The following is a 25,918-nucleotide window of genomic DNA, read 5'->3' as shown; positions in this document are numbered from 1 at the left end:
TTGGTGTTATGAATTAGATTATATTGAAGATATCTCAAAATATAACTTGTAGGTTCATATGACATAGATATTTACTAAAAAATACTAACTTATGGTTTATACAACATTAGAAGAATATTACTTTTATCAAACCCCCCCCTTTTTTTAATGTGTATCATATATTTTCTTACTTTATTAGAGTTGAATTTGAGGAGTTAAATTAACCATACACTTTGATTTGGGTTTTATAATTACCAAGTGTCTAAGTTCAATTCCAAACTATTACTTGTGTGTGTTCTCCCCTCACATTCTAGGGTGATCTTGGGGGTAAAAAATAAGTGTTAATTTATTTTATTTTAATGAGGTATAATTAGGGATTTCAGCACACTAAGGGATAACCTAAACTATACACTCTTGTAGGGTATAAAAATAGGGAGAATAAAAGTTATACCCTGAAGGATCCATTGTCCTAACTAGAGCACATTTCCGTCTATTCAAATCTATTAGATCTTGATAGTGTTGGTCACAATTTTTTTTTAGTTTTGAATCCCAAAATATATACCTCTTACTAAGCACCATGGATATCAAATTCAAGGGAAGCTTTTAACCAATTTATAATCATATACGGAACATTTTAATCAATTATTGAGGTAGATAAAATGGCCTTCACTTCTATCTCTAATAAATCAATGGAGAATTCCCTAAATAGTTAGAAGAAATATAACCACAAATGTTAAACACATAATCTAACCCAAAACACACCCATTGCATAGTGGATCCCTATTTTGATTATATACATTTCTTTATTTGTATCATGTCTCATTGGGTTGCATGACAACCAACATTAGAAAGGCTCCAAGGAAATGCAATTTCATGTGTAACTTTAAAAGGGTTATAGGGATGTGCTACAATGATGATTACAGTACCAACTGTACACCGATCATATTCAAATTTCCTTCTTGTGCAACTACACCTTTGAGGAGATCAATTGTCTTGTACAGTATATAAATGATGTAAAAGTCCACCATATTTACATTGAAGTATCAAATGTGACATCTTGGAAATTATAAGGATTATAACTAGAGTTTGGTATTCAAAAAATGGAAATCTAGGGTTTTACATGAAAAATAATGCAGTATAAGTGTCACCAAACATAACCTACATTGAAATTTCATTTATAGAAGTGTCTAGCATAGATCTTTACTTTTACATAGATTAAGGAGGTTGTTTTGCCAAAAATGTGAAATTTGAAATTCAAATTAGAAAGTGACAAGCGTACAATTTTGTACTTGGTTTGATATAGAATACAAGTTAGATCAAGGTAGAAACAACTAAATGGAGGTATATGATTAGAGAAGTGTGATAGTTGGGTAGTTAAAATGAATTTAGTGTTGTGTCTATTGTGAATAGATTGTTCAATGATAAATGTATAGAGATATTTGTGATTAGAAATAGATAATGAGGCTAGTACAATGAGCCCAAATTCACACAACATTGTGTCATTTGTGATTGTGTATTTGTGTTAATATATTAGCTCAAAATAGGGATAAAATTAAATGAGAAATGACATGGGTATGAAAATTTTTCCATTATGCTATTGTACAATTAACTTTACTTATGCTATGCACACACATTTTGGCCAAGAAGTGATATTTTAAGAATTTTATCTTTTTCACATGTTGATTTTGCAAATTTATTTAATATGATAAATAATTTATCTTTTAAAAAATATACATATCACCATAACATTTAAATAAACCAGCAAAACAATAAAAGTAAGTACTATATAGTGTAAAACATAATTACCAAATCAAACACTTGTACATTTACATCCTCATAATATGCATCTCTTTATTTATAAAACCTTACAACATGCATTTTTGTTATAATATGAATTTAATTTATAAAGAAAGTGCACTTTTGTATGAAAGCTAATTGAAACTCAAATTTAATTATTCTTGTAAATTTCATTACAATGTGCTATCTTGGAAAGTATTTATATTCATAAGATGTAAGAGGTAAAATTGAAATTACAATTTCACACTTTATCAAATACATTACCATGTTTGGTATTATTTAGTTCTAGATGATAAATGAATGAAAGTACAACTAGTGTTCCAATTATTTCAGCATGGTCTTCTCAAAATTTTGAGAGATTGTACGTTCTTGAAGGATATGAATTCCCATATACCTGCACATATTGCATGATCAACATGTACCGTTAATGTTATATAATGAGAGAATTAAAAAATAAATAATCCAATTAAATTATTAAGCTAAATAAATACCTTTCAAGCATCATGGTTTTGGCTTGTGGGTTGGTACCAAGGAAATCCTTATAGATCGAGCCATCCACAACCCTGAGATTATCAACACCTTTCACCATATATCTTTTATTAACCACTAAACCTGCTTGACAACTTCCATCATAATGGTAAAATGTCCTCAGTGCTTCTTTTCAGAGCTTGGCCAAGGCATCATCATTTGATTGATTCTTTGGTAATGCTATTCTGAGGAATTGAAGTGTTTCCAGAAATTTCCACTATCAATAAATGCAAACTCTTGAATAGAAGATGACATACTTAGATTAACCATTACTTTTATACCTTTCACACATTTTTGTAGATCAAGAGAGTGCGAATAGTAGCTGTAACGAACACAGGGATTATCTCGAGGATCTACACTTTTCAGCCAAAGGTCACCCCTTGATAAGGGAAATGCCAACTTAATATCAAGAACAACTAAATATTGTGTATTTGTGCCATTATTCCATTGGATAAGGCTACCACTTTCGATGTAATTTTATGAATTGTCTAAAATCCCCACTACTTGTGTATAAGAATATTCAAGTGGGTTTGAGGATACTATAGTGAAGCCATCACTAGGATTATCTTGAACTTTTTTGAGATTTAAAGAATTTAACGTCGGCCTCCACTTAAAATGATTTCAAGCTCACGGGCAAATAAATATAAATAGTCTATTCCCTTGTATAATGAGCACTTAGCATAAAGGATAAACCTTACGTAAGCGGAATGTTTTATATTTGTGGCATTACTTTCTTAGATAAAGGTACAACTCTTGATGTAGAGTTGTGAATTGTCTACAATGCTCACTGCCGATGTATAAGCAAATTAAAGTGGTTTTCGAGATTCTATAGTGAATCTTGTACTTGTATTATCTTGAACATGTTTTCTTTTTGAAGGCAAATCTAAAAGAATTGTAATATTGAATTTTTTAAGTTGTTTTCTTGGACTGATTTTACTTAAGAATTGAATTTATGGGCTACCTATGCTTCTTGTTGGCAAAATCACCTCACTATTGGTCTACGATTGATTAAGTGACACTTGATAAGCTAGGGCATCATTAATTCTTGTGAACTCCATTCTAGTAGCCTTGTAGAGATTATTTGTTCTCTTTCCTTCACTCTTGTAGAGATTATTTACTTTCATGCCAACAACACTTTCTCTTCTTGTTTTTCGTTTGACGGCTACTTACTTCACTTCTTTTTTGTTAATAAAGGCACACCCAGTTTTCCCTCCAAAAGAGAAATTAAAAAATAAAGAGTTTCAACTACAAATTTTTTTCTTCTTGTCTTTTCATTTCAGATTTGCAGGCGTCCACATTAAATGACTCTTCTTTCTTTTCTCAACAATCTCTGCAATAAAATTTGACTTTTCATCCAACCTCTACTTTTGAAAATATATTTTCAGCTACAAATCTACCCAACATTTTCTCTTCTTCTTGTTTGATGTTCAGACTAAAAGATCTCATTTGATACACATGCCTTTTCACAGTCTCATAGCTACCTTCGTCAACGCCAAGAGTTGAACCATGAAATAGTGAAATTGCGTGTTATGCGCTTATCGCAGTTTCAGATCTTCCTTTGGTCAATGCAGAGAGTTGATCGAAAAATAGGGATAACATTCTCCATGTGTTATGCACTTCTACTTTCTCATGTTGCAGTTTCGCAGCTAGCTTGGTTAGCTGAAAACATTGACCTGTGAAATAGCGGTAATCCCAAACATAGTTTTTTATGCACTTTTCTTATCTCTTGTCACAGTTTCACAACTGGGTATGTGCAGGACCACGAGGGGCCAAAAAGTGGTGATATTCTTACTAAAGTTCTGATTGATAGGTCGATTGAAAAATATCTATAAATTTCTAACGGTATCACATTTTTTGAATCAGAAACATGCGTCACATTCTATTCTTTATATATTATAGGATTAGAAAAAAGAAAAATTGAATTTCATAAAGTTTTGACCAAGTTATGGTGCTCAAACATATGAGTGTTTTATGTTTTTAAAAAGTTATATTAAAAAAATCATAATTAATTATTTATATAAAAAAAAATTCAAAAAATTATGTATCACATCCAGACATGAGTCTCCTACTTATACTAAAATATTATAAAATATTTTTATGATTTGATTGTGATTAGGATGGTCTGACAGACACTCGCTTCTTACCTTTTCCTTCAAATTTATGTACTGCTGCATTGAAATTTCAAATTTTAGTCAAATAGATTTTTAATTTTTTTAAAAAGAACTATTAGATTAGAAATCAGATTCAATTTGATACAAATTCTATTCTTACATATTTTTGAAATAATGTTGGTAGCTTATTCAAATTTTTATGTCAAGTTGCCTAACTCTGTTTTGTTTTTTTCATTGCCACTTAAGGGCATGTTTGGCCCAGCATGAACCTGCACATACCCAACTACCTTTGGTCAATGTGGATTTTTGACCACAAAACAATGATAGTGATAACATGATGTATTATACTATCCCTGTGACATTGTGTCACTAACACGATGTATTATGTATTACTGCAACTACTCTTTTTCTGAGCTAGGCCAGTTTGTCCAATGCCTTCACCACTTTATGACCCATGTCTTCTTTGTCTAATTCCATGACCAAGAAAACTCCCAATTGTCTTCTTTGTGGCCTTAGACTAAATGCCTTTACTAGCTACATGCTTGTACAACTTGCACATGTACAATCAAATCTACTCAACTAATTGCTAGTATGATACACCACCATCTCAATGAATCTAATCTTCCTCTGGGGCACTAATCCTCCTACATCTCCACCCACTACTATATCTATTCACATCAATGACAATCCAATGCCAACACTTCTGACTCATCATCGGAAATACCAACATCATCTTTAACATAATAGGATTTCTTATTGAATTTTCTTTATTTTCTTTAAACTTTTGTGTTGTTCCTCTGTTTGGACATCTAGATGCATAATTACCAATCTTTCCACACTTAAAAAATTTAATAGGTAACACACCTTTATACTTGTTGGTTCCTCTCTTTACCTTTCTTACAAATTTTTGCTTCCATTTCATCTAGGATCTCATCATCTGAATTTTCATCCATATCTTTTGGGGTTTCAAAGGCTATCTCAGTTATTGCTTTGTCTTTGCCAAACTTCCTCATCCCGAATGTAGTCAAGGTGCCATACAATCATTCCCTGGTGAACTTGGAGGGATCATAAGTTTCTTCAATGGAAGAAATCTTGTCATTGTAACACTCTAGTAAAGTCCTCATAATATTTTCCATCATATCCTTATCATCCAAGGTGTCGCTAAGATCTTTGATGTCATTCACTACACAGTCAACATTCTGAAAATAACTTGTTATGTCTTCACCTTCTTTCATCCTTAAGTTCTCATATTGCAGTCTGCATGTTAGCTAGTTTATCTCTGTAATTTCCTTCATACCTATGTTTTTCAATCATTTCCAAACTTCATAAGCACTATCGAATGGAACAACCTTCACCAATTTAGTTTAGATAGAGCATTAAAGATAGCACTATCGAATGGAACATATTTTATCCGTATCCGTGGCATTAAGAAATGAAGAAACTATTGTAAACGACCTACCTCTATCAAAGACAAGTTGGATGAAAGAGTCAATCTCCATCAAACTAAATCCATCTATAATATAGTTGCCAAAAAAATAATTTTTTTTGCATGGACTTGTAACCTTATAAACTATTCCCAAGAGGAAAATATTAAATTTACTATGTGGAACACCATTGCGATCCAATTATAAGTATTGGGATACTCTTCCTTGAAAACGTGTTTCTCCTTTTTTTGTGACGTTCCATTGACCCATATATATATATATATCTGTGTGTGTGTGTGTGTGTGTAATTAAGCATTCAAATTTTATTCTAAAATTTCTTAAAAAATATATCATGTTAATATTTATAAAAATAAAAATTATAAACATAACTTATGTTAAAATTTCTTCATTATTTTAAGTTAATTTGAAATTTAAAATATAAATATCACTTTTAGCTTGTGAAGTTGACAATTCCTTCATAAATGCTTCTAGCGTAGATCTTTACTTTTACATGGACAAAGGAGGTTGATGTACCAAAAATATGAAATTTTAAATTCAAATTGGAAAGAGACAAGTTTACAATTATGTAGTTGCCTTGATATAGAATATAAGTTAGATCTAGGTAGAAAGAACCGAAATGGAGGTATATGTTTAGAGAAGTGAGATAACAATGTAGGTAAAATGAATTTAGTGGCGTGTCTATTGTTAATATATTATTTAATGCTAGGTTTATATAGATATTTGTGTTTACAAATAGGTCATGAGGCTAGTAAAATGAGCCCAAATTCACACACTATTGTGTCATTTGCGATTGGGTATTTGAATTAATATATTTGTTCAAAATAGGCATAAAACTAAATGACAAATGGCATGGGTATGCAGAATTTGTGATCATACTATTGTACAATTCATTTTAGTTATGTTATGCACAAACATTTTGGCCAAGAAGTGACATTGTAATAATTTTATCCTTTTCACATGTTCATTTCGTAAATTTATTTAACATGATTTTCTTAAAAAACATACATCTCACCATAACTTATAATCAAACCAACAAAACAAAAAAAGAAGTACTATATAGTGTAAAAAATAAATACCAAATTAAACACTTCTACATTTACATCATCATATAACAATAAATTATAAGAAAAATTATGCATTCCTTTATTCATAAAACCTTGGAACATGTATTTTTGTTATAATATCAATTCAATTAAAAAAGAAAGTGCACTTTTGTATGAAAGTTAATCAAAGCTCAAATTAAATTTATTCTTGTAAATTTCATAACAATGTGCTATCTTGGAAAATATTTATATTGATAGGAAATGAGAGGTAAAATTGAATTACTTACAATTTCACACTTTATCAAAAACATTACCATGTTTGGTATTATTTAGTTCTATGATAAATGAATGTGAGCACAACAAGCGTGCCAATTATTTCAACATGGTCTTCTCATATTTTTAAGAGATTGTGCGTTCTTGAAGGATATGAATTCCCATATACCTGCACATATTGCATGATCAAAATGTATTGTTAATGTTATATTTTGTGAGAATCGAAAAAGAAATAATGCAATAAATTTTTTAATAAAAATAAATACCTTCCAAGCATCATGGTTGTGGCTTGTGGGTTGGTACCAGGGGAATCCTTATAAATTGAGCCATCCACAACTCTGAGATTATCACCACCTTTCACCAGATATCTTTCATTAACCACTAAACCAGCTTGACAACCTCCATGATAATGGTTAAATGTCCCTAGTGCCTCTTTGCAAAGCTTCGCCAAGGCATCATCATTTGATTGATTCTTTGGTAATGCTATTCCAAGGAATTGGAGTGTTTTGGAATTTCCACTATCAGTAAATGCAAACTCTTGGATAGAAGATGACATACTCAGATTAACCATTACTTTTATACCTTTCACACATCTTTGTAGATCAAGAGAGTGTGAATAGTAGTTGTAACGAACATAGGGGTTATCTCGAGGGTCTACGCTTTTAAGCCAAAGATCACCCCTTGATAAGGGAAATGCCAACTTAATATCAAGAACACCTAAATATTGTGTATTTGTACCATTATTCCGTTGGACAAGGCTACCACTTTCGATGTAATTTTGGGAATTGTCTAAAATGCCCGCTAATTGTGAATAAGAATCTTCAAGTGGTTTCGAGGATGCTATAGTAAAGGCTGCACTAGGATTATCTTGAACTTGTTTACCTACAAAAGGTGAATCTAAAAGAGCAGGAATATTCATTTCTTTGAGTTGTCTTTTTGGACCAATTCCGCTTAAGAGGAGAAGTTGAGTGCTACCTATGCTTCCTGCTGACAAAATCACCTCACTATTGATTGACAATTGGTTAAGTGAAATTTGATAAATGAGACCATCATTATTGCTTCTGAACTCCACTCCGCTAGCCTTTGGCTTTCCTGCAATATAGATTGTTGATAATATTACATGCATACACATAGATGGATATATGAAATATATTTCTGAATATTTTGTAAAAGAATAAAAGGAATACTCATCAAAGTAAAGTAGGGTAGGGGAATTCTGAAAGCAAAATATGAATTGGTACCTGATCCCAAACTGAAGAGTATTCTGCTGGCAGTAGCATTGAGAAGAACTACAATATTTTCTGGATTTGCATACTGGAGTAGATCTGCGGCTGTATGTCTCTTTCCATTCTCGTCAAAGATTGAGCCACTGATCTTGGTGCCAACCAAATGATCGAAAGTGTGGCCGTTGTAAGGAAGAACTCCAGCTTGAAGAAGCCCATCCTTGGTAGCAGAATTCCAAGTAGAAAGCTTGTATTGTTGGAAGGCATTCAACCGTTCTACCCATTCATATGACTCATATACAAGTTTCTCATCCCACTTTATTTTCCGAATATATTCAGTGCTCGCCCTGCTGTAGACTCCACCGTTGATGGCTGATCCGCCTCCTAAAACTCTCGCCCGTACCAACTGCACTCCATCTTCTGAGACAAACCCCTGCGCTACTTTGGGATTAGTTGTGGGAGACCCTCTGAAATCCTCCACATCGGGAATTCCGTAAGGAGAGTCTCCCCTCTCCAATACTAAAACAGAGTAGTGCTGTGAGAGAGTTGCTGCCAGGGGACATCCCGCTGTACCTCCTCCAACCACAATGTAATCATATGATCTTGAAGCTGCCTTTTGAGCATCTGCTGTCATAAACGAATATGGGTACTCTGCAGTTGCACACAGAATCGTCAATGTCAAAAACAATCCTATGCTAAGAAACAACTATATTGATTCCAAACAAAAGTTTTTACCCACCCGGATTAGATGTTGCTGCTTCTGAACAGAATTGATGTGTAAACATCAGCAGGCATGAAATCAGAAGAAATAATTTCTCCATACTGAATGTGATTAACCAGTCTAATTCTTCTTCGAATGAATGTTTTGTGATGTATTTGCAATCGTTGCACTTATTTATAGATATTGTCTTTGAAATAGAATAAGAACAGTTCACGCGTATCTATCCATATGGATAGTATCGAGAATTTACTATGCATATTTATCCAAATTTTATATTGTCCTTGGTGGTTTTGTCAAACAAATCCCGTGATTGAAAAGTTCAAATTAGAAAATGAAATAAATTTTGTCAACCAATTATTGTTGAATTATCATCCCTCCACTGTCTTCGGTTTAATTAAAACAATAAAATAATGGACCATCTTGCATAAGAGTCTTTTACCAAGTCCAGTCAAGGGCAAGTGGAAATGTAACATGTCTGTCTTGCAGCCCATACGGTTTCATTCGTAATTTTATACATATTAACATATGGTCAACGTCTATCTACGTTTATACATATTAACATACGGTCAGCCAGACTTGTTGCAACACATATTGAATGCTCCAATTGTGCAAGATTCTCTTTCTACAAGAATTGATAATGCAAAGAGTCACCCTCAATTAAGATGTTTGAAATTTGAAAGGATTTAGTCAACAAGAGACCTTGGAGAAGGGCATGTGCTTCTGCCATATTATTATAACCATCCAGGAATGGAAGTACTGAAGCTACAAGAATATTTCCTTTATGATCCCTAATTACACACCCACCACCTGCTTTGCGTGCATTGTGTTTGGTTGCCCCATTAAAGTTTAACTTTAACTTACCTTTCAGAGGACGAATCCAATTGATTTTTAATCTATCTATTGTTCTTTTGGGGGGTTGGAAAGAGCTTCCCGTAAAAGGGAGATTAATGTGTTCCCAGGATTGAAGGATTTTTTAATCCCAATCTGAAAACGAAGAGTTGATTGATTTGGATTTTGCTACATATGCATTTACTACTTCTGAAATAGAAGTTTCAATTTTCTGCAAGACCCGAGATAAGCTTGAAGGTTCCTATCTAAAGATCCTCTTGTATCTTTCCCACTAGGTGATCATAGGAGGGATGAATTTCCAGATGCAAGAAAAAAATGATTGATGATAGAGTGAAGGCCAATTTGTGAATATATCCCAGAGATTCTTTGATAAGGGATAAATCCAATTCATTTTATTAATGATGTGAGCCCAACAGGACTGTGCAAAGGAACATTGTAATAGAAGGTGATCCACATCCTCTTGAGCCTATCCACAAAGAACACACCAAAAAGGATCAACAATCCCAAGTTTGATTAATTTGTCTTTTGTTAGAATCCTCCAAGCAAAGCATCCATCTTTAGAAAGGTCAACTTCATTCCAGCAGAATGAAAATGACCTTTGAGGTTGTGCTTGCTGCTCTTGACTGATAAGGGAGTTGTAACCTATTTTTATAGCTTCAACTCAATCTCAATACTTGGAGAATATGAGTTACGATTTGCAATTCCAAAATGATCCAAAAGATTTATGGCGTATATAATTTGAATTGTAAAGATGCTAAAATCATATTATCAAAACTCAACTCTTAGGAAATAATGTAGGAGCCGTAATTTGTTGGCAAACTACATGTTCACACCTAATAACTTACAAAAATTGAGGCTACACCATATATAATTTTTCATCCAAGTTCTCATTCAAGAAGACAGTTTTCACATCAATTTGATACATATTCTAACTAGATTGAATAGTTATAGATGAGAATTTTTTTTGGGACTTGTAATGTCCACACATAGGACAATTATGCGAGTTAATTTAACTTATTGATAATTTATAATTAAAATATAATCCTATTGTTGCTATATAAATAGTTATAAGGTGAGGTTGTTCGTATAACTACGAGTGGTATCTTATCTTGTGAATGTTATAGATGGATTTTTTTTGATTGAGATAAATGGGTTTTACAGGGACCTGAAACCCAAAGTTAAAGAGCACAACAAACATAAGAAGTCACTAACTAGTCTGTAACCAATGACATAACAACCACGGAAACAGTGACCAAACCTACACAACAAAAAAAAAAATAGAACAAGAAAAAACTTAAAGTTACTCACTCGACCAGAGATTACTTCATCTTTGAATTCTTTTGAGTGACCCTCTTATTGATGTCCTCGAGCTCATCCATGATGAACCTGGAGGTATTATTCTCCTGGTTCCTGCTTCTAGTCCTTGTATAGGGACCTGTGGTGGTTTGAAGTCTCGTACCCTGCAAGTTTGGTTCCTGGATTCTCTTCTTCCGTTTGATGTCAGAGGATGGAATGCTTCTGTTGGTCTAAGCTCTTTGATCCGCTATCATCGCATTTACCTTTTTAAGACCCCGAGCACTGTTATTCATGGCTTCCCTACTGATATCCACCAGGTTCTTCAGATTACCCTTAATTTCTTATAAGCTAATCTCCAACTGACCAATCCTTGATTCCTGATCTATTTTCATGGTCTTTACATCTTCTATGAGTTCCTGTGTCATTCAGAGAAGTTTATTCGTCCTGCTTTCCATGGGCATCTCAGTGAAATTGTTAATGATATCTTTAATTCCATCCTTTAACAAATTAATCTCCTTACTGACCCAAAGAAAGCAATTCTCCTGGCTTTTGACAGCGCTGTTAAGGAGAGTACCAAAATAAGAATCTTTTTGGGTATCCCCCTGTTTCCCCTGTTCCCCCTGTTCAACGCTAATGGGGATTTCCAGCTTTATTTCCTTCTGCTTTCCCTTGGTTTCCCCAATTTTTCCAGTTTTGGACTTCTTCGTATTTGGTCGCCCCGAATCTTGTAATTTGGGTTTTTATACTTACAGGCAGCCCTTCTGGGGTTTTTTTTTCTTCTGCTTCTTCCAGTGGTAGGTGTAATATTTCATTGGGGGCCCTCCTACTAAGAGGGACGACATATCGAATCATCCGAGACATTGAGTTCCCACCAGTCCATAGCCATACCAGACTCTTATTTGTCCATCTCCATATCTTACACATAATGAACATCATTGTTGGACGAAGATGTGGGGGGTTTAACCGCTCGTGAGGGTTTAACCCCATGATCCTTTGCATATTGCATGATGAGCATGATTAGCCCCTCATTGGTGCAGGAGCACCTAGGCTTTGAAAGGGCTCATTAATGTTTTTATGTCTTGTTTTGTTTTCAATGTTGTGTTAAGGTTGTATAAGGTCCAAGGGACCATTTGAAGTCATTATAAATATCAAAATTATAATTCCAAAGTGTCTAAAGGTGTTGACGTGTAGATTTTGGCATTGTGAGGTGAGTTTATGGACAAGTTGCGTCCTCATAGGGAAGTGGCTTGTGTGAGTAGGATATAAGGGTTTGGCGAAGTCTGAGTGTTTTTGAGTCTTAATTTGTCCTTAGACATGTGTAACTGGCCTAATGAAATGTATTCCGAGCATTGGATTGAGTTTGTGAAGTTGATGTTTACTTTTGGTGGTTTGTGTAGCCTATTGGTTTGAGAAAACCTATGTATTTGAGGTGTGTTTAGGTGAGTGTTGCTACAAAAGAAATTGATGTGTGTCTGAACCTGATATGGAGAGATGATTTTAGTCATGGACAAGAGCCTTTGCATCACTCATGCAGAACAGGGTTATCACCGTTTTTGGCATGATTCACCAAGCTATTTTCAAGAGAAGATAACAGATAGAAAGACAAAGAAATTCTTTTGTTTTGCCCTAAATGGTTTAATATCATAAAGTGGTAAGAGATAATATTGGCATAGCATCTATCAAGAGTAATGTACCTCATAATCACTGCGGCCATCTCCGCCCAAAGTAATTTCAGTTCCTTCCTGTTATAGTCGCCGTCCTTCATATTTTTCACCCATTTCCTCTCGCTATCTTTGTCAAAGAAAGCCGCAATGGCTTCTTTCACCACCTTCCTTTCTCTATAGAAATTGTTGCCTTCCATCTGCAAAGAAGATATCTCCATGACGAAGGTTTCATCAATTCTAAACTCCACTCCAAACCTCGTGAGGATGCCTTTCTCCAAACCATTCACAAAATCCTCTGTCACTTTTGGATCATTGCCATGAAGCCTGTCAAGATATGAAACAAGGACCCCATCAGTAATCTCCATCCATAGCCCTCTGTTCTTTTCCCATTTCTCATAGGAGGTAGGTTCCATTATGTTCTTGTCACCTCCCATTAGAAAGTTATCTTTGCAACAATGGAAACCCAACCAAAGCCAAGCAATGAAAAACCAGATACAAAACAAGGATATAGAAAACTTGGTTTTGGAATTTGAACGAAAATCCCATGAAAGATTTAATTCATTTGGCATTCTAAAATTATTAAAGAGATATGATTGGCCAATGCATTCAGTGTCCTTTCTCGTCAGTTGGCACAATTGTATCAAGAAAGTTTCCTTTCCCGTCCACCATCGCATGTCCACATAATCCACACCTATGTTAGCCAGGTGGTCCACTGGCCTATTACCTTCCCGATAAACATGGGAGATCATGAAATCATCAATTTTATTAATCATGATATGGCAAACTTGAATTAATTGAATTATGGTCCAGCTGGGCTCACTTTGCTCACTAACACACCTGATGATATTTAGAGAATCACTCTTGAGCCAGACTTTTTTGAACCCTTCTCTGATCACCATATGTAACCCAGTGTAAGAAGCTTTAGCTTCAATATGGTGGTTTGTCTAGGCGCCCAGTGGGATTGCCCCTACTGAAGCACCCCTACTGAAACAAGCCTACCATCATGGTCACAAGCAACTCCCCCTCAGCCAGCTGACCCAGGGTTACCTTTATCCACCCCATTGAATGTTATATATGTTGCAAGTAACTTCATAAAGGCATTATTATTAAGTCTATTCTTCACATATACGAGGTTAAAATCCAAACCTAGTAGTATGGAATCTATGAAGGAAAACATATAAGAAATACACAACCTACAATACTTGCAAAATAATATCAAAAATAAGAAAATGAAAATAGACAAAATAATGATTTTTCATATGCAAAATTGTTACCCTGAATACTTATACATAAAATGAAGAGGGTAAGTGGAAAATGTTCCTTAGCCTAATCCTCTATGATATTTTGTGTATCTCAAAACAAAGATTCCATGCTCATTTTGGATACAATGTGTTTCTTTCTTGCTTCCCTCTCCGTCTCTCTTAGACATTTTCCATTTGCCTTCTTGATTAGGAATCTATCACCATTTTTTTGCCTCCTACGTTGAACACAAATTCTCCTTGTTGAATATCAATGATGTCTATTTCTTTAGCATTCGTTTTCCAATCTTTTCTCACCTTTTGTGCTGGTTTTTTCGTGTGTTCATAAGCTATTTCTTTCCTTTATTCTAAACCACTTTGATAACTCCATGAAAGGGTTTTCAACACAACTCTCCAATAAATCTCCACCTTCCTGAAAGCTTCATTAATCTTAACCACTATTCCATCTCCTTGGATTTTGTCTAAAAATATATTTTGATTTCAGACACATTTTGGGATTGAAGTCTACCTTACCATTCTCTTTTAATGGACTTAGGGTACATTTCTTTCCGTTTTTTGCATTCTCTCATCATATATTTAACTTCCACATTGCGATTCCTCTCACAAGATTTCCTTAAACACTACATACCTTCATTTAAGTGATACTTTTGGACATTGTATTTGAGTATCATACCTAGAGATTGGAATCTTGTCAGATTTGGATTCTAATTGTAATTGCAGGATAAGATAGCTAAATCATATGATCATATACACTTGAAACAACCTTTGATGAAATCTTACATAGTTAAAATGAGCTCTGCTACAATTCGCTATTAGACAGATTATTCTTCTTAGAAAGTCCTTATACCCTCATCAAAAATTGATATGATGATGTGATTAGGAAGGATACCTTATGATGGTGTTAAGAGAACAAGCATCGTGAAGGCCAAATGAAGGTTCAATTACCTAGATAATAATTTTGATGTTGAGTCTTGAACGCTTGAAGAAATGAGATAGTTAATTTTTATGATGATGATTGTAAATAGAATGAATCTATTATTATTTCACCTATGGACCTTATAAGACTTAGCAATCCTTGATGAGTAGGCTCATGTTTACACTGCAATGCGAATCATTAGGATGATTACAGTTAATTATGGAATTAGATTGTCATAATTATATCCATGTTTCCAATACCATGAGGATTATTAAATTGTTATGCTTGCTTCATGAAATAATATTTAATCGATTTCGTGCATTTTCCGAATACGATGTAGAATATCAAGTACTTCTTTGATTGCTTTATAAAATTTTAGGCAACGATCTTGTGCATGATCAGTTATGATCACCACAGTTAATTTGGATGCTTGAATTTTGTACTTGGGGAAAGGATTGCACTATATTTATTGTTAATGTGAATGCAATGATTAAATTTGTGTTATTATTATTTTGGATACATTAACGGTTTGTGTAGTGTGCAGAAATTTATTCCGTGGGCCATGGAATTCAAAGACTAACCATAGACCCCATGTGAACATAGTAAGGAAAAGATGTTGTCGATTTGGAGTGGAAATACCTCATTTATGTTGTGGAAATATGTTCATAATGTGATACTTAAATGAATGTTATTAAGTTTCTCGCGAGATCAAGTGTGGTAAACTAGTGGGTCATGTCCTTGTAATGGTGAGATTTGCCTCTTTAAGATTGCCAAGGTGTAGATGTGTGAATCATCATGTGCCAAGTGTCTTAACAAGTGCAATTTTCTAGTCAACTAAAAATAACACCCCTTAATTTTGATGGATGTCCATACCTTGCTCTAAAGCTCCCATTTTGGCATAGGCTATGTTTCAAGTTTTACAAAGGAAATAAACGATGAAACAACAAACAAAGTAATAAGGGCCTAAAATTGTACACCATATACCAAAAAAAAGGAAGACTCAATATAAGAAATACTCAAGTTCCGTGTGCAAAATAATAAGTTGAAAGAAAAGAAAGTTGTAGAGCATCAAATGGTGAAAATTCCACCATAACCACGTGTTAATAAGTATGAATGGGTTATAAGGAAATGACAAAAACAAGAATAATATTAGGAACATGAATTGACGAAATAGATGATTTTGTTGGCCATATAAAGATGATCTATAAGATGAGACAACATATATTGTGTTAAAGGGGGCACCCAAATTGTTTTTTAATGGATTATAAGCATTATGAGCATCACTTAAGCTTATATCCATATATACCTATCACTTACATTTCCTTTCTACCTTTATATCTTTTTTATTTTTCCTATTTACTTTTTCATTTTAGACTTTTCTTACTTACCATAGGTTTATTGTGCTTTAATGCCCATTTCACTTTCTATATTTTTTCACACACTTGGTCTTCCCCAGTTGAGGTGTCTTAGGGGGACTGATTTTGGCTAAAAAGTTTCTTTGAATTTTTTCTTATTCACATATTTTTCCATATATTTAATTTGTAGACATTTCCCTCTTGCCTTTATCCACCAGCTAGGTTGGTCACACATTTTCACCTTAAAATTTTTATATCCACTCTTGGTTTTTACATATATTATCACTAAATTACCACTATATTTTATTATATTTCCTTATCATAGTTCATGTTTGCGTTGATTCACCTATATATTCTATGTATCCCATTTTACTACAAGGCCTACACCTTCCCATTATTGATTAGTTTGTAGGCTTTGACCCTACATTGTTAAATCATGTTTTTTAGAGCTTGAACACTAATCCCATATTGATATCACTTATAAAGTCACTTAAATCGGTCCTACATCTCTATACCAAGATTATTTATAATTTACATTTTTATTCTAGATTGATACATTCAACTTGTAGAGTCACTTATTGACCCTACTTTATTATATCACTATTCTGTATAAGTGTATCCTTTATACCATTTGCATTCCACTTGACATATCTTTGGCATTAATCCATTCATCGGGGAAAAATCATACCTTCCCTCTAGTTTCATATTCAAGGTCACATCCTTACATTTAGGGGCATCATGTCTTCCTCTTTATTCCATTCTTGGATTTATATTCATACATTTTTCACATTGGAGACATCATGCATCTCACATGACATCTTTTACCATGCGTTCCTTACACATTAGGGGTATCACTCGGTCCCTTGCACATTACATTGTTCCTACCTACATTAAATGTGTTAAGTACAAAAGGTTGTCAACCAACTGTTGATACAATGTAGCATCAATTGATGGACTAGTACAACTGGTAGACAACACAATACCTAACTGAAAATGGAGTAGGGATTGGCTTGCAATAAACCATCCAAAATCTTTGAAGAAAATCAAGAGCATACTTCTATTGGAAGGTAGAAATACTTGCAGAAGATTGATGAACTTGGAGACCAAGGAAGTAATGCAATAGACAAAGGTCGGACATGTCAAAAAACTCCATCAAATCTTGTTAAGTATCTTCAATCATGATAAGAGAACTCTATGTGAGAATCAAGTCATCCACATAGAGAACAAGAATGAGAAGTTTTACCCATGCCTTTGAATGTAAATTGTGGGATTAGAGTGACACCTAGTAAATCTGGAAGCAAGCAAGAAACTGTCTATCTTCACATACCAAGCTCTATTAGATTGTTTGAGACCATATAATGAATAATGTATTCTAAAAACAAGATAAGAATCCCACACAAAGCCCAAAGACTCCTTTATACATGTCTCCCCCTGAAGATCACCATGTAGGAAAGTACTCTTCACCTCCAATTGATACACTAACCAACCCTAATATGGAACAATGAAAAGTTCATGATGAGTGGAATCCATCTTGGCTATAGGAGCAAAGGTCTCCAAATAATCAAAACCCTCAACCCGAGAAAATATAAGCTTACTTTTGAGATTAGAGTGACTGAAAAAGTTAAATTTATCCTTTATTTTATCTTATTAGACACCAAAGGGAAAAATTATAAGGGTTTGAAGATTAACTTTTTTAAATCTAACATACTAATAATTTCTAGCATATTTTGAGGCCAAATGAACTATGCCATTACAACGAAAAGGGCCAAAAATCCTTGTTATTATTAAATTTGTCTAATTTAGATAAAATTTTCTTGGAAGAAAAATATCTACTCCTAAGTTGCATCACTTCCTTTGTGAATTGTGCTTTATAGTCTGAGCATAAAATACTTCGGGTTTACTTATGGTTTTTTTGAAGGCATGTTGTTTTCATTTCTCATTTGTTTTTACCTCTAAGATAACCACCTTAGTCAAGTATAAAGCCAAAAGTGCAAGGTAGAAACTCGTTCCTATTTGTTGGCCTCTAACTCTTTATTGTCTAATGATGATATAATATACTATAATGGACCGTTTCCATAAGAGTCTTTGAACAAGTCCTGTCAAAAACAGTGGAAATCCAACATGGCTGGACCGTTTCATTCGTAATAATTATATGGTTTGACTGCGCAATTTTGTCAATGACAATCCTTCTACATCTTCATAGTCACTAACTCACAAAAGCATTTAATTTGTTTGAAAAATATTCTGGTGGAAGACATTTTTATCATATGCCCGCAAGTCAAATACAAAGTAATTTTAATTGACATTGATTGTTATCATGAGATGATAGTCACGTAGTGTAGAATGATAAATGGGAAGATCTAGTACGATTTGAAGCATTCTACGTCAGCCTCTGCTTAAAACGATCTCAAGCTCACGGGCAAATAAATATAAATAGTCTATTCCCTTGTATAATGAGCTACGTTACCTTACGTCAGCGGAATGTTTTATATTTGTGGCATCACTTTGTTAGATAAAGCTACCACTCCTGATTTAGAGTTGTGAATTGTCTACAATGTCCGCTATCCATGTAAAAGCAAATTCAAGTGGTTTTCGGGATTCTATAGCAAATCTTGTATTTGTATTATCTTGAACATGTTTTTCTATTGAAGGTAAATCTAAAAGAATTGTAATATTCAATTTTTTAAGTTGTTTTTTTGGATTTAATTTACGTTAGAGGAAAAATTATGGGCTACCTATACTTCTTGTCGGCAAAATCACCTCGCTATTGGTCTACAATTGATTAAGTGACACTTGATAAGCTAGGGCATCATTAATTCTTGTGCACTCCATGCTAGTAGCCTTAATCTTTCTTGCAATATAGATTCTAGATAGTATTATTTTTTACAAAGATAAATTTATGAAGATAAAAGATTCCACTGTGTAAAGTATAATGGATTTGACTTCTTACCTACCAATATTTATAAAAGATGGAATGAAATACTAGCCTAAGTATTAACAAAAAAGAAGATGTTGAAAAAAATAATATAACAATTATTTTATTTAAATATCAAGAAAATTTAAACACCTAATTATCACTTTTGTTCACAAAAAAATAAATATTATCAATGATTTTTCAAATATTAAATTATTTGTAATTTAAATGAAATAAAGGACTTCTCCAAGGTGTGATACATTGCACTCAACTATCAATTAATCAAACAAAGAACCTTGATCATAATTTTAATAGCCAATTTTGTTTTATTTTTCACTATCTCCCAAAGTAATGATATGATTTCCTTTTTCAAATGTGACATACTTGAACAAGAAGAATAAGAAATCTCAATTACTATGTGTACACATTCCAAATCCACTTACAAATTTCCTAAAATTAATTATTCTCATTTTGGGAGCTAACTTCCTTTATTGGGTGGAAGAGTTAGTGTAAATGCCACCCTAGCTCCATAGACATCTGTAGGGAAAACAATCTATTTATTACACCCAAACTACATTATGTATCAGAAATTAATTCCTTGCATGGGAAAATAATAGTTTGGAATGCATTCACATTATACAATAAGACTAGAGGTTTACTCACATAACATTAAGCAATAGCTTTATCAATTTCATACAAAATATACAAAATAATCATTCAGTAGCAAAGCTTACATGCTACATTATATTCTGTTATTTTAAACTGCGTTTTTATTTGGACAATTCATGGACTAAACTCACCATTTTACTTTTCTCTCTATATCTCTATGATATGAAAATACCTTTACAGTTAGAAAACAAATAACTTTTGCCCTTTTTTTTCAGCATTTTTTAATGGTTTTTCAAATCATTTTTTTTCACATTTAATTCCCTTATTTTTTGGTAAAATCTTATACTTTTAATTTGTCAATTCTTCCCCCAAAAATTCTTTTGGGCTATGGATCATGAAACAATGCTTTCCTATTCTACCACGCAACATCCATTTGTGTCCTCGATGACATGCCAACAAAGATCACAGTTATTCAATACGAATGGAGCCATATGAATAATTCATGCCAGTTATTTGAATTCGGTAAGTATTTTTGAGCATATGATATAGTTCACAGTACCATTCATATTAATTTTACTAGCATTCCAAAAATCGTCTCTATTCAAACATCCCATGACGATCTAATAAAAAAGTAATGAAATCTAGCCAACTTAGTGATAGTACATTCAGCTGCTGCTTGCACAGTACCTGATATACTTCACAGTACCATTCATATTAATGTTACTAGCATTCCAAAAAATTTCTCTATTCAAACGGCCCATGACGATCTAATAAAAAAGGAATGAAATCTAGCCATCTTAGTGCCAGTACATTTAGCTACTGCTTGCACAGTACCTGGGCGATGAATATGGGAGGAAAAATACCTTGTTCTGATACTTCCCTTTACAGTTACAATATGCTTTGGCAATTTCTCGGCTATAATGATTTCACTACAACCTTTTAAAGGAAATCTACTTAACTACATTATTTCATAAAATATATACATATTTTAGTACCCTTAATGAATAAATAAAAAACAAGCTTGATTTGAAATTTAAGAAAGTGACCAGGACCAAGTGGTTTAGCCATTAAATTGGTGCTTTGCTTCTTAGAACAAAAAATAGAGAAATGTCTTCATAGTCCATTAGTTGTCGAATATAGTGATGGTGAATCTTAATATGTTTGGTTGAAGTAGAGGATTACTCAAAAATGTCAGTAATCTTTGATTATCATAGAGAATCAAAGTATGTCGAGGCAATTGTAAATCTATCACAGTTTTGTGTAATCAATGTTTTTTACAATTGGCACTTACAATTGTTTTGTTCAACTTTAATAGAGGATAAAGCTACTACTTGTCAGAGCTTACTTATCCAAGAAATCCTTCTTGAACCAAATGAAAAGGTTCAGCCAGTTGTTGACCATTGACCATACATCTTGCCTATATACAGTTTGCCTACCCAGTCAAAACATTTTTTTATTCTTTGATAGAGTATGCCAAAGTCAAGAGTACTTTGGACATATTGCAAAACATCTTTTGCAAATATCCAATGAGAGTTTTATATTTGACAAAGAATGGGAGAGATAGATAACAAGAAAGTAAAGATGTAGTCTAAATATACTCATCAGTTGTCTATAGTGCGATTCATTGACTGACAATGATTAATCAGAAGTTGACAACTTCAACTCAATCTCAATACTTGGAGAATATGAGTTACAATTTGCAATTCTAAAATGCTCCAAAAGATTGATGGCATATATAATTTGAATTGTAAAGATGCTAAAATCAAATTGTCAAAACTCAACTCTTAGGAAATAATGTAGGAGGCCAAATTGACTGGTAAACTAGATGTTCACATCTAATAACTTAAAAAAATTGAGGCTACACCATATATAATTTTTCATCCAATTTCTCATTCAAGAAGACATTGAGGCTACATCAATTTGATACATATTCTAACTAGATAGAATAGTTATAGATGAGAAAATTTGTTGGGACTTGTAATGTCCACACATAGGACAATTATGCGAGTTAATTTAAATTATTGACAATTTATAATTAAAATATACTAATATTGTTGCTATATAAATAGTTATAAGGTGAGGTTGTCCCTATAACTATGAGTGGCATCTTGTCTTGTGAATGTTATAGATGTATTTTTTTTGATTGAGATAAATGGGTTTTACAAGGACCCGAAACCCAAAGTTAAAGAGCACAAAAAAAACAAGAAGTCGCTAACCAGTCTGTAACAAACGACATAACAACCATGAAAACAGTGGCCAAGCCCACACAACAGAAAACAAAATAGAACAAGAAAAAACCTAAAACTCACTAGACTAGAGATTACTTCATCTCCGAATTCTTTTGAATCACCCTCTTATTGATGTCCTCGAGCTCATCCATGATAAACCTGGACGTATTATTCTCCTGGTTCCTACTTCTAGTCCTTGTATAGGGACCTGTGGTGGTTTGAAGTCTCGTACCCTGGAAGTTTGGTTCCTGGATTTTCTTCTTCTGTTTGATGACAGAGGAGGGAATGCTTGTGGTGGACTGAGCTCTTTGATCCGCTATCATCGCATTTACCTTTTTAAGACCTCAAGCACTATTATTTATGACTTCCTTGCTAATATCCACCAGGTTCTTCAGATTACCCTTAATTTCTTTCAAGATAATCTCCAATTGACCAATCCTTGATTCCTGATCTATTTTCATGGTCTTTACATCTTCTGTGAGTTCCTGTGTCATTCAGAGAAGTTTATCCATCTTGCTTTCCATGGGCGTCTCGGTGAAAGTATTAATGATATCTTTAATTCCATCCTTTAACAAATTAATCTCCTTACTGACCCAAAGAAAGCAATTCTCCTGGCTTTTGACAGCACTGCTAAGGAGAGTACAAAAATTAGAATCTTTTTGGGTACCCCCCGTTCCCCTTGTTCAACGTCAATGGGGATTTCCAACTTTATTTCCTTCTACTTTCCCTTGGTTTCCCCAATTTTTCTAGTTTTAGACTTCTTCGTATTCGGCAGCCCCAAATCTTGTAATTTGGGGTTTGGGTTTTTATACTTACTGGCAGCCCATCTGGGGTGTTTTTTTCTTCTGTTTCTTCCAGTGCCAGGTGTAATATTTCATTGGGGGCCTTCCTCCTGAGAGGGACGGTATATCGAATCATCCGAGACATTGAGTTCTCACCAGTCCATAGCCATACCAGAATCTTCTTCGTCCATCTTCGTATCCGACACATAATGAACAACATTGTTGGAGGGAGATTTGGGGGGTTTAACCGGTCGTGAGGGTTTAACCCCAAGATCCTTAGCATATTCCATGATGAGCATGATTAGCCCCTCATTGGTGCAACAACACCTAGGCCTTGAAAGGCCTCATGAAATTTTTTATGTTTTTTTTTGTTTTCAATGTTGTGTTAAGGTTCTATAAGGTCCAAGGGACCATTTGAGGCCATTATAAATCATATTTTAAGGCATTAAGCCATTTCGTAAAAGGGAGATTAATGTGTTCCTAGGATTGAAGGTTTTTTTAATCCCAATCTGAAAATGAAGAGTTGATTGATTTGGATTTTGCTACATATGCATTTACTACTTCTAAAATAGAAGTTTGAATTTTCTGCAAGACCCGAGATAAGCTTGAAGGTTCCTTTCTAAAGATCCTCTCGTTTCTTTCCAACTAAGTGATCATAGGAGGGATGAATTTCCAAATGCAAGAAAAAAATGATTGATGATAGAGTGAAGGCCAATTTGTGAATATATCCCAGAGACTCCCTGATAAGGGAGAAAGCCAATTCAATTTATTATTGATGTGAGCCCAACAAGACTGTGCAAAGGAACATTGTAATAGAAGGTGATCCACACCCTCTTGAGCCTACCCACAAAGAACACACCAAAAAGGATCAACAATCCCAAGTTTGACTAATTTGTCATTTGTTAGAATCCTCCAAGAAAAGCATCCATCTTTAGGAAGGACAACTTCATTCCAGCAAAATGAAAATGACCTTTGAGGTTGTGCTTGCTGCTCTTGACTGATAAGGGAGTTGTAACATATTTTTACAGCTTCAACTCAATCTCAATACTTGGAGAATACGAGTTACGATTTGCAATTCCAAAATGCTCCAAAAGATTGATGGCGTATATAATTTGAATTGTAAAGATGCTAAAATCAAATTATCAAAACACAACTCTTAGGAAATAATGTAGGAGGCCTAATTGGCTGGCAAACTAGATGTTCACACCTAATAACTTACAAAAATTGAGGCTACACCATATATAATTTTTCATCCAAGTTCTCATTCAAGAAGACAGTTTTCACATCAATTTGATACATATTCTAACTAGATTGAATAGTTATAGATGAGAATTTTTTTTGGGACTTGTAATGTCCACACATAGGACAATTATGCGAGTTAATTTAAATTATTGACAATTTATAATTAAAATATACTAATATTGTTGCTATATAAATAGTTATAAGGTGAGGTTGTCCCTATAACTATGAGTGGCATCTTATCTTGTGAATGTTATAGATGTATTTTTTTTGATTGAGATAAATGGGTTTTACAAGGACCCGAAACCCAAAGTTAAAGAGCACAAAAAAAACAAGAAGTCGCTAACCAGTCTGTAACAAACGACATAACAACCATGAAAACAGTGGCCAAGCCCACACAACAGAAAACAAAATAGAACAAGAAAAAACCTAAAACTCACTAGACTAAAGATTACTTCATCTCCGAATTCTTTGAATCACCCTCTTATTGATGTCCTCGAGCTCATCCATGATAAACCTGGACGTATTCTTCTCCTGGTTCCTACTTCTAGTCCTTGTGTAGGGACCTGTGGTGGTTTGAAGTCTCGTACCCTGGAAGTTTGGTTCCTGGATTTTCTTCTTCTATTTGATGACAGAGGAGGGAATGCTTGTGGTGGACTGAGCTCTTTGATCCGCTATCATCACATTTACCTTTTTAAGACCTCGAGCACTATTATTTATGACTTCCTTGCTAATATCCACCAGGTTCTTCAGATTACCGTTAATTTCTTTCAAGATAATCTGCAATTGACCAATCCTTGATTCCTGATCTATTTTCATGGTCTTTACATCTTCTGTGAGTTCCTGTGTCATTCAGAGAAGTTTATCCATCTTGCTTTCCATGGGCGTCTTAGTGAAAGTATTAATGATATCTTTAATTCCATCCTTTAACAAATTAATCTCCTTACTGACCCAAAGAAAGCAATTCTCCTGGCTTTTGATATCACTGCTAAAGAAGAGTACAAAAATTAGAATCTTTTTGGGTACCCCCCGTTCCCCTTGTTCAACGTCAATGGGGATTTCCAACTTTATTTCCTTCTACTTTCCCTTGGTTTCCCCAATTTTTCTAGTTTTAGACTTCTTCGTATTCGGCAGCCCCAAATCTTGTAATTTGGGGTTTGGGTTTTTATACTTACTGGCAGCCCATCTGGGGTGTTTTTTTCTTCTGTTTCTTCCAGTGCCAGGTGTAATATTTCATTGGGGGCCTTCCTCCTGAGAGGGACGGTATATCGAATCATCCGAGACATTGAGTTCTCACCAGTCCATAGCCATACTAGAATCTTCTTCGTCCATCTTCGTATCCGACACATAATGAACAACATTGTTGGAGGGAGATTTGGGGGGTTTAACCGGTCGTGAGGGTTTAACCCCAAGATCCTTAGCATATTCCATGATGAGCATGATTAGCCCCTCATTGGTGCAACAACACCTAGGCCTTGAAAGGCCTCATGAAATTTTTTATGTTTTTTTTTGTTTTCAATGTTGTGTTAAGGTTCTATAAGGTCCAAGGGACCATTTGAGGTCATTATAAATCATATTTTAAGGCATTAAGCCATTTCGTAAAAGGGAGATTAATGTGTTCCTAGGATTGAAGGATTTTTTAATCCCAATCTGAAAATGAAGAGTTGATTGATTTGGATTTTGCTAC

The 25,918-nt window shown here is 34.0% G+C and overlaps 1 protein-coding gene across 1 annotated transcript; it reads right to left on the bottom strand.

Annotated features, from left to right (window-relative positions):
• Nucleotides 1-7,302: 7,302 nt before the first annotated feature.
• Nucleotides 7,303-9,220, bottom strand: LOC131868737 (protein HOTHEAD-like). The gene is made up of 4 exons (XM_059215657.1): nucleotides 9,139-9,220; nucleotides 8,418-9,050; nucleotides 7,443-8,268; nucleotides 7,303-7,345 (listed from the first exon to the last, which is right to left on the bottom strand). The coding sequence occupies exons 1-4, from the start codon at nucleotides 9,218-9,220 to the stop codon at nucleotides 7,303-7,305; spliced, it is 1,584 nt and encodes a 527-aa protein (XP_059071640.1).
• Between the last annotated feature and the right edge of the window lie 16,698 nt (nucleotides 9,221-25,918).

The sequence above is a fragment of the Cryptomeria japonica genome, unplaced genomic scaffold (assembly GCF_030272615.1).
Source record: "Cryptomeria japonica unplaced genomic scaffold, Sugi_1.0 HiC_scaffold_214, whole genome shotgun sequence".
Classification (NCBI taxonomy): Eukaryota; Viridiplantae; Streptophyta; class Pinopsida; order Cupressales; family Cupressaceae; genus Cryptomeria; species Cryptomeria japonica.
The sequence above is the reverse complement of the archived record's forward strand: the minus strand, read 5'-3'. Positions and strand labels throughout refer to the sequence as shown.

Coding starts and splice junctions, on each gene's coding strand:
- LOC131868737 (XM_059215657.1), bottom strand. CDS start 9,220: ATGGAGAAATTATTTCTTCTGATTTCATGCCTGCTGATGTTTACACAT. Junction 9,051..9,138: donor AGCAGCAACATCTAATCCGG/GTGGGTAAAAAC, acceptor GTGCAACTGCAG/AGTACCCATATTCGTTTATG. Junction 8,269..8,417: donor ACTCTTCAGTTTGGGATCAG/GTACCAATTCAT, acceptor TCTATATTGCAG/GAAAGCCAAAGGCTAGCGGA.